We start from the raw sequence: 9642 nt of genomic DNA on the forward strand, positions 1-9642 counted from the left end.
ATCTGATGCCAATATCCCTTGCAGCATTCCTGCTGAAGCTGCAAGAAACACCAGAAAGAGCTTCTTTAGGGCTCTTTGGACAGCAGGGGGCTCTTGCGGTGGGGTGGAATAAAGCTCCTTTCTCTCCTTCACTTTGTCCTCCCCCCACCCCAGGCAGTGTTGCTACAGTGAGCAGCCTTTGACATCACAGCCCTGAAGTTTATTCTTATTTTTATTTCACTAATTGAATTTATATACCGCCCTATACCCGGAGGTCTCAGGGCGGTTCACCAAAAATATCACAATATATAAAATCAAAACAATAACAATAACCCAATAACACCCCTCCCCCCAAAAGCTGCATTTTAAAAGGGTATAGGATTTCGATCAAGTCAAGCAAAGGCCTGGTTAAAAAGGAACATTTTTGCCTGGTGCCTAAAGGTGCATAATGAAGGCGCCAGGCGAACTTCCCTGGGAAGAGCATTCCACAGACATGGAGCCACTGCAGAGAAGGCCCCGTTCTTGTGTTGCCACCCTCTGGACATCTTGAGGAGGCGGCACACGAAGGAGGGCCTCAGAAGATGATCTCATGGTCCGGGTAGGTTCATATGGAAAGAGGCAGTCCTTGAAGTATTGCAATCCTGAGCCTTTTGCCCCTGATCTCTCTCCTAGCTCAGGGACACTCGCCAACGCTTTTGCCAGCCTTTGCAAAGATCTCTCCCACTTTAATCTCTGCTTCTCTGCTGAGACTAGGGGGCTGCACAAACCATGCAGGATTAAACCCTGTTCTCCTGTCCATCAGCTGACATCAGTAGGTTTGGGGTTAGGGTTCAGCTTAGGTTGGGGATTAGTGTTAAAACAACTCATGACCGCAATAGCTCAAGGACCGCCTCTCCCCAAATAAACCCACCCAGACTCTGCATTCAGCATCCGAGGCCTTTCTGCATGTGCCTCTTCCACGCGAGGCCCAGAGGGTGGCAACTCAAGAGCGGCCCTTCTCTGTAGTGGCTCCCTGTTTGTGGAATGCTCTCCCCAGAGGGGCTCGCCTGGTGCCTTCATTATATATCTTTAGGCATCAGGCAAAATCGTTCCTCTTCAACCCGATTAATATTCTACAGCCTTTCAAATGTGCTTCTGTGAGGGAGCAGGGGTGATTATTGTTTTGTGTTTTCTGTTTTTGCACTTTTATCTTGTGCTTGTATCTTGCGAACCGCCCTAAGATCTTCTGATGAAGGGCAGTGCAATTAATTATAAATGAATAAATGTGCCAGGCTTAGTTCTGGGGTTAAGGTTAGGGTTACAGCTAGGTTTGAAGTTACAGCTGGGGTTAGGGTTAAGGTTGGGAGTTAAGATTAGGGGTGGGGTTATGGTTAGCATTAGGGACGCGGGTGGCGCTGTGGGTTAAACCACAGAGTCTAGGACTTGCCGAAGTCGGCAGTTCAAATCCCCGCGACAGGGTGAGCTCCCGTTGCTCGGTCCCTGCTCCTGCCAACCTAGCAGTTCAAAAGCACGTCAAAGTGCAAGTAGATAAATAGGTACCGCTCCAGCGGAAAGGTAAACGGCGTTTCCGTGCGCTGCTCTGGTTCGCCAGAAGCGGCTTAGTCATGATGGCCACATGACCCAGAAGCTGTACACCGGCTCCCTCGGCCAATAAAGCGAGATGAGCACCGCAACCCCAGTCGGTCACGACTGGACCTAATGGTCAGGGGTCCCTTTACCCTTTACCTTTTATGGTTAGCATTAGAGATAAGTTTGGGGTTTGGGTTCAGGTTCGCGTTAGGGTTAACATTAATATTGGTTCCAGTTACAGATAGGTAGCCGTGTTGGTCTGCCATAGTCAAAACAAAAAAAAATTTTTTCCTTCCAGTAGCACCTTAAAGACCAACTAAGTTAGTTCTTGGTATGAGCTTTCGTGTGCATGCACACGAAAGCTCATACCAAGAACTAACTTAGTTGATCTTTAAGGTGCTACTGGAAGGAAAAAAATTTTTTTTGTATTAATATTGGTGTTGTGGGTGGTGATCATGCTATTGTTGATTTGGGGTTCAGGGTTAAGGCTGGGGTTGCATGCACCTCCAAATAGCACTGTGCTGTGTGTCACGGGTTAACCACAAAGTCTAACTTTTACCTCCACGGTTGGAGGCAGTAATGTTTCTGAATACCAGTTGCTGGAAACTGCAGGAAAACTCAGACCCTGTTTATGGGCTTTCCACAGGATGCTGGACTAGATGGGCCATCAGCCGCACCCAGCTGGCCAATTTTATAGATTGTATTTATATCCCACCTTTTGCTCCAAGGAGCCCAAAGTGAAATACAAGGCTCTCCCCTTCCTCATTTAATCCACCACAACAACCCTGCGAGGTAGGTTCGGCTGAGAGCAAGTGACTTGCCCAAGGTCGCTCTGTGAGCTTCAGAGAGGTCTCTCCCAGGTCCTAGTCTGCCACTCTGACCACTACAACACACCTCAGAGTGGTTAACGAAAATGTTTATGAGCGCACACGTGTGTTTCAATCAACAGAAACACATAGACAAATTGTAGATTAAAATAAAACCATCTCCTTTTATTTTACATTTCTCTACAAGAATTCAAGTGGGACCCAGATCCTTAAAACTCTGCTATAAGAATTTCAACTAGAATTCTCCTTGTTTGCCAGCCTACAACTGAGAACAACACTAGAGAGCTTTTTTTTTGTGCCAATCTGGTCAGATCCCTCATCTGTCTCTGTCTTCCAGTCCCTAGCCCTTCTGGGCTCCTTTGGTTCGTTGCTCTTTCCAGGTTCTTCTCATTTTGCGGCATTAGTGCTAAAATGTCTTCATGGGAGGGAAGTAACCCCTGCAGAAAGGAAGAATAACAGGCTCAGTTTCAGCACAGAGTAGACAGCTGGCGCCTGAAGGTGATGCCAAACATTTAAAGCACATTTAGCGCATACTGCTTGTCTGTAAAGAATCTCGGGAACTGTAGTTTCCCTCCCCTTGCACAGAACTGCAATTCCCAGCACTCTTAACAAACAAACAAGCCCATTAGCATTGGTAAGGTGGAAGGCAGGGAGGCCAACAGTAGGTGGCGCCACAGCGAATGCCAAGCAGAGCCAACTAATTGGAGGAGGAGGAGGAAGAAGCTGATAGGCAGTGCCAACCACTGCACTGGCTGTAAGTCAGAAGGCAGACTGGTGCAGGCTGCCTGAGTTTGGTGGGGCAGTGAGTGCCCCATTTGCTCTTATGGACCCATCTCCACTGGTTGGACTCTATGACCTCCAAATCCCCTCTAGGACCCTATGCTCTTGCCCAGTTTTGTTCCAATTTGACAGGGCTGGATATGCTCCCAGGGCATTGGCTTCAGAGCAGTAGCAGGGACCCTCTCAGGGTTAGGAAACTCACAGCCATCTCTCAAACCCCAACAGAGAACCAGGTGATGAGGCACTTCCTTTCACCTCCGTGCCAAAACACTCACCGCTGTTGTACTTGCACTGCTTCAGGGCCTCGTTGAAGCCCTCGCACAACGTTAGGTCGCTCTGGTTGGTAGCGCAGTCGAGGAACTGCTTTATCTCATAGTGGCAGGGGCCAAACTGGGATCCCTGATAGGCTGGCTGCGGCCTGGACTCCTGTAGACAAGGAAAAGAGAGGAGTAAATAACCGCAGGTGAACCTTTCCGAGAAGGGACTTCACCTAGGGGGAAATGGTTTTGCAGACGTAACGTCTCCCGATTAACCAAGGACAGCTCTACCAAGCTAATCTTCCAGGCCTTTAATTAAACCCATAGCCAAACGGCTTAGCATCAAAGTGTCTACTTTTAGCTGGCAAGAGTCATCCCACGGAGGTCAAGAGGATGCCAGACTCTCCATCTCCAATGATGGCCACCACCCCGGTCCCACCTTGCATAAAATAGGTTTATATGCATGCACAGACATTTCTCCCCCATGGCGGCTAGAGAAGTCTTTCTGCTGAGTGTGTGGAATGCAACAATGCTGGGAGGGCAGGTGGGTGTGGCTTGGCTGGAATGGTCTCCTGGGCCAAATGGGGAGGCCTAGCAGACAAATTAGGCCCATGGCTGGTGGTTCGAACCCACCCAGAGATGGCTGTGAGCAGGATTCTTGCATGGCAGGGGGTGGTTGTTGTTGCTGCTGTAATTATTATAATTTTCCACCCTTCATTTCCCAGTAGTGATGTATGGAAGTGAGAGCTGGACCATAAAGAAGGCTGATCGCCGAAGAATTGATGCTTTTGAATTATGGTGCTGGAGGAGACTCTTGAGAGTCCCATGGACTGCAAGAAGATCAAACCGATCCATTCTTAAGGAAATCAGCCCTGGGTGCTCACTGGAAGGACAGATCCTGAAGCTGAGGCTCCAATACTTTGGCCACCTCATGAGAAGAGAAGACTCCCTGGAAAAGACCCTGATGTTGGGAAAGATTGAGGGCACAAGGAGAAGGGGACGACAGAGAATGAGGTGGTTGGACAGTGTTCTCAAAGCTACCAGCATGAGTTTGACCAAACTGCGGGAGGCAGTGGAAGACAGAAGTGCCCCATGGGGTCACGAAGAGTCGGACACGACTAAACGACTAAACAACAACACCACCCTTCATCAAAAGATCTCAGGGCATTTTACAAAATAAAATGACCCTTGGGGTACCATCCAACTCTTAGATTCTATGAATACTCTCCTGTGTCAGATTTTAGATTGTAATCTCCTCAGGGCAGAGATTTATCTTCTTGTTTGCTGCATTACAGTGCATAACCATAAGGCATATCAGCGGTTCTCAAAGGGTGTGGTGCACCACACTGGTATGGCAGGAGAGGATGTGAAGTGTGGCAGGAAGATTCAAGGACAATAAAAGAAAATGTAAACATTTCAGTATAGGATAGGATAGGATCAAGATTATTTTGGGGGGGGGGGATATACAACCAACAACAGCACCACCCACAACTCTCTTCAAGAGCATTGGCTATTCTTCTACAGTTCTCCACGGCATGTTGTTGTGAACAGGGATTTTCAACTGTCAAAAATGAAAGATCATAAGAGAGAAAGGCTTCTCTGTGTTGAGGAGGAGGTGAGTTTATTCATCTCAAATTAGACCCAATATAAATGAGAAAAAGCAAGCTCACGCCTCTCATCAAGTTTGTACACATACTCAGGGTACATATGTAAGAAGCTTGTTTATAATTATATTCTGGGAATGATTCCTGTTCTTATGTAGCTGCATTGTTTTGTACTTTCCAGATGCCCCAGGATCAGATCTTAAAGTGGTTGTGTTTGATTATTTCTTGTCGGTAAAAAATTTGGTGCAGCACAAACCATTTTTTTATGCTGAAAGTGTGGGTGCAGAGGAAGGTTTGAGAACCACCGATATAAATGAAGGAGGACAAACACACAGAAAATTCCAGTTGTGCATTTAGAAGGCTAGTAGTCATTCCTGCACCCTTAGCAACACAGAGACAGAGACAGACACAGACACACAGACACACACACACAGAGCAACTTGGCAATTACAGCCTCACCTGGACAGCAATGCTGGCTGTCTTGGCCGGCTCAGAGCTGCTCCCTCCGCTGAAGGCCCCGGTGAGTGCGCCGCCAACCACATGACCCACCGCAGAGCCGACAGCCACACCTGCCGCGGTCGTAGCCATCTGGGCCATTAAGCCAGGCTGTTGGGGCTGAGCTGGAGCAGCCATTGCCGAAGGAGGAGGGTGAGCTGGGGGGTGGGCATGAGATGGTGCTGGGCTGCTGAGAGAAACAGAGGAGGAAAGAAAAGAACCGATGGAAACTTGGTTCAGGGTTTGCAAACAGAGTGGTCTTCTCCAACCTGATGGACTATGACCCCCACAAACCCATGCAGTGCATCATGTTATAAATTTCTATCAGGTCTATCAAGCGGGGCCGTTAGAGTAAACTTTTAATAATAATAATAATAATAATAATAATAATAATAATAAATTTTATTTATACCGCACCCTCCCCAGCCAGAGCCGGGCTCAAGGCGGCTAACACCAGTAAAATTACAGTAAAAACATAATAGGAAAAAAAAACCCAATTTAAAATACATGTTAAAATGCAGCCTCATTTTAAAAGTAGCCCATAGATCAAAACCATACGGGTTTTAGATGGATCACAGGCCGCTGGGGAGTGGCAAGGGGTGGGTTACAATGCAATGGGAGGAATTCAATGTCACACTAAGGAGATCGCTCCATCAACACAAACGTGACACAACCATCTCTCCGCCCGCCCCAATGCCATTCTGTGGGTTCTCTCAACCAGATTTCAAAATTTTCCAGGTGCATTTTGCACCTGTCTGCCAGCCACTTGTGACCAAGTCAACATGCCCGGGCACCAGGATGACTGAAACCTGGCGTCTCCACCATCTGGAGGTGCATGCCAGGAGATCCTTGGATCTGGACTGTGTTCACACACATCCTGTGGAATTCGACCCATCACATTTTATCTGCATAATCAGAATGAATTTCAGGAATCACCAAAAAGTCGTATTGAAAAATGGCAACTAGGCATTCTGTTTTGGTGACTGTAACCCTGGTCTAAGAGGCCATTTGGCACCTAGCTTATATACGGTATCTAACACTGCTCTCAACGGCCCCCCGAATCTATTTTGTGGGGCAGACAGGGGGAAGGGGGAAGCCCCAGTGCGCTGGCAAAAGCCCTTGTGTTCAAATCCTCGTGGGTTCCTGCTGTCACAACTGGCTAGCTGAATCTGGCATAACTTTTGGTTTACTTTTGACCCACCAGGGAGCAGAGTTCACTTTCTTTCAAAACAATCTAAACACGAGACTGACGTTAACACAACCAGCAATTCAAAAAGGTAACCTTGGGATGTTCGGCAATCTTTGCCATCTAGTGAAACAGCAAGTAAATACAACTCATATATTAGATTTGTATCCAGAACTTTCTAGTCCTCCCTCTTCCTCATCCCAAATCCTTGTATGGTGTTTATTTATTTACAGTATCTCTGGCCCGCTCTCTAGTGAATATTTTTAGTCTGCAAACCTGGAGAGCTGCTGCCAGCCAGTGTAGGCAATACAGTGGTACCTTGGGTTAAGTACTTAATTTGTTCCGGAGGTCCGTTCTTAACCTGAGACACCACTTTAGCTAATGGGGCACAATTTCTGTTCTCATCCTGAAGCAAAGTTCTTAACCCGAGGTACTATTTCTAGGTTAGCGGAGTCTGTAACCTGAAGCGTATGTAACCCAAGGTACCACTGTACTGAGCAAGATGGACCAATTGTCTGACTCTGTATTAGTCAGCTTCCTGTCTTCCAATATCCTGACCTCAAGGTATCTTAACACCTCCACGAGGCAACAAGTTCAATGTTGGAAATTGATGGGGGAAATCTAAAACCGGGGGGGGGGGGGGATGTTTCCCAGTAAACCATTGAACTGATTGCTGCTGCCTTTACCAGGGAAGGGAGAGGTTATAGAAACACAGCCTTAGAATATTCCAGAAAAGAGCACCTTGCAAAAACACACACACCATAAAACCGAAACAGCCACATTTTTTTTTAGAAAGGAAGAAATACAGCATCCTCACTACCAATATGATTTTGCAGTTTTAAGACTTCCATACAGCCTTTTCTCATTCTAAAAAAGTGGAATCTCATTATTTTAACCAGGCCTGATCTCACTGGTAGTCTTCAAATCTATGAGCAAACCAACAACCTTCAGCTACCCACACTCCAAATCAGTGACGCACGACAGAACCTTCTAGGTGTTGGTTTCTAATTTGTGGAATGCCCTCCCTGCTGAGATGCATCTGCCACGCTCCTTATTATCTCTCAGGAGGAAGGTAAAAACATTCCTGTTTTCCTGGGCATTTGATAGCTGAAAGATACTGTTCCTAAGTGACCTTGAAATTATTTCTATTTTTTAACCAACCCTTCACCCTAAGGTCCCAGGACACGTTACAACCCAGCTAAAAACTCAAATCGGTAGAGCATAAGACTCTAAATCTCAGGGTCACGGGTTCGAGACCCACATAGGACAAAAGAGGGTTGGACTAGATGACCCTCATGGTCCCTTCCAACTCTACGATTCTATGAACTTACAATCACGGGAATAAAGCACGTCCTTTTATAAGGCGGGGGTCCTGCTTAGTGGTAAGTATGATAGTTTTATGTTTCTACTTTAGTTTTCACTGCTACCCTTTGGTGTCTGCTGCCCTGGGCATCTCTGGGAGGAAGGGCGGAAGAGAAATTAAAATCAACCTCCTCCCCAATGATTTTTTTTTTTTTTGGAAAATGTGAATCGGGAGCCACCCCAAACTTCCCCACCTATTTCCAGTGTCAGAACTCGGCGTTTTTGACCAACAAAACACAGTCTGGTGTAGTGGTTAGAGAGTCAGTCTGAGGTTAGGGAAAACAGACACGAAGCTCATTGCATGACCATGGCTGGGCCAGCTGTTCTCTTAACCTTGCCTACCTAACAGGGTTGTTGTGACACAAAAACTGAAGGGAGCGAAGAGAGGTCACCTTGAGGTCCTTTGAGAAGCGACAGGATATAAACGCAATAACCTAAATACATAAAGAAATGTGCGTGTACAGATAGGTTTTTCTTTCCTCCTGGTATGAGGCAGGGGTTGATAGGGTTTTTTCCCAGGACAGAGGGAGGGCGTAACCTCAATAAACCTCGGGTCCTTGCAACTGCTCCTTTGAAAACTAAGCCTTTCTTATTTAAAGGTGACACTGCCAACCTCGCTGCTTAGAGACTGCCCTCATACCTGGCCACAGTCGACCGGGATCCCACGCTCCTGCTGCCCCTGGGCATGTTGATCCTGGGTCTCTTGCACTAGCGCTGCTCCTGACTGCCGGCCGTCCTCCTCCTCCTCCCGCTGCTGCTGGAAGACACTCCGAGTCTCCTTGAACTCGATCGTTGCGCAGCTAGTTTCAAGAATGGAACCCACGTGGTTCAGCATCAATCATTAGAATTAGAACGTTCGCTCTGAGCAGGCGCGAAGCCGCGCAGCCAATGGAGTCTCTGCCCTCTTCTGGCCGACGCTAGTTTGGAGACACTTCTCCCCGCCCATTCACAGACACCTTTCCTCCCCCTCCTCATAGAGCTATAAATGGCAGAGGCGCAGCAACGCCGTCTATTGACGGAGCTTCCTGGTTCCTTTTGACGATTAGGTAGATATATTGTAAATTTGTTTTGAACCTGGAGGTTCTTTTTATCTATCATATCTAACAAATGCTGGCGACGCTCTGTCAGTGTCTCTAGCCCACTTTTAGAAGCCATCCAAGCCAAGGCAATGAAGCCCACAATACTCAGTTAAAAGATAAAGAACCACAGTTGTTTGTTGGACTACAACTCCCATAATCCCTAGCCATTAGCTATGCTGGCGAGGCTTGATGGGTGTTGGAGTCTAATAGCCTCTCCATACGTGCATTATCTGGATCACCTCACCCTAATAGCTGCGCAGTTTAATTGTCTTCCAATGATTAGAGGGAGGGGGTGAAATATCTGCTTGCTTTCTCTGTGTCATGCATAATTCGAGTGTCTTTGACTTAAGAAAACCATACAATAGAGCACAGTGGTTTTCCCGTTACTGGGAGCAGGGTGGGTGGGAAGACACAAAAGACAGAGCGACTTGTGTTCAGGTGAGTGTCACGTTGTCCTGACTACTCTAGCTGAACGATGGAGATACTGCATAATAGCAAAAACAA

The 9642-nt window shown here is 47.1% G+C and overlaps 1 protein-coding gene across 2 annotated transcripts; it reads right to left on the reverse strand.

Moving 5' to 3' along the window:
- Nucleotides 1-2512: 2512 nt before the first annotated feature.
- CHCHD10 (coiled-coil-helix-coiled-coil-helix domain containing 10) lies at nucleotides 2513-8914 on the reverse strand. 2 transcript variants are annotated; one of them, XM_083590737.1, is made up of 4 exons: nucleotides 8700-8914; nucleotides 5476-5698; nucleotides 3431-3581; nucleotides 2513-2812 (listed from the first exon to the last, which is right to left on the reverse strand). In XM_083590737.1, the coding sequence occupies exons 1-4, from the start codon at nucleotides 8744-8746 to the stop codon at nucleotides 2793-2795; spliced, it is 441 nt and encodes a 146-aa protein (XP_083446863.1). In that variant the 5' UTR covers nucleotides 8747-8914; the 3' UTR covers nucleotides 2513-2792. The 2 variants fall into 2 exon arrangements, with proteins under 2 accessions (XP_083446863.1, XP_083446862.1); XM_083590736.1 differs by having other exon boundaries at nucleotides 5476-5701; nucleotides 8700-8913.
- Between the last annotated feature and the right edge of the window lie 728 nt (nucleotides 8915-9642).

The sequence above is a fragment of the Podarcis filfolensis genome (assembly GCF_964270895.1).
Source record: "Podarcis filfolensis genome assembly, chromosome: 16".
Taxonomy (NCBI): Eukaryota; Metazoa; Chordata; class Lepidosauria; order Squamata; family Lacertidae; genus Podarcis; species Podarcis filfolensis.

Excerpts from the sequence above, each read along its gene's own strand:
- CHCHD10 (XM_083590736.1), bottom strand. The coding sequence starts at position 8,746 with ATGCCCAGGGGCAGCAGGAGCGTGGGATCCCGGTCGACTGTGGCCAG. Across the intron at positions 3,582-5,475 it reads CAGCCAGCATTGCTGTCCAG|GAGTCCAGGCCGCAGCCAGC; the intron begins GTGAGGCTGTAA and ends CCTTGTCTACAG. Across the intron at positions 2,813-3,430 it reads GCAGTGCAAGTACAACAGCG|GGGTTACTTCCCTCCCATGA; the intron begins GTGAGTGTTTTG and ends TCCTTTCTGCAG.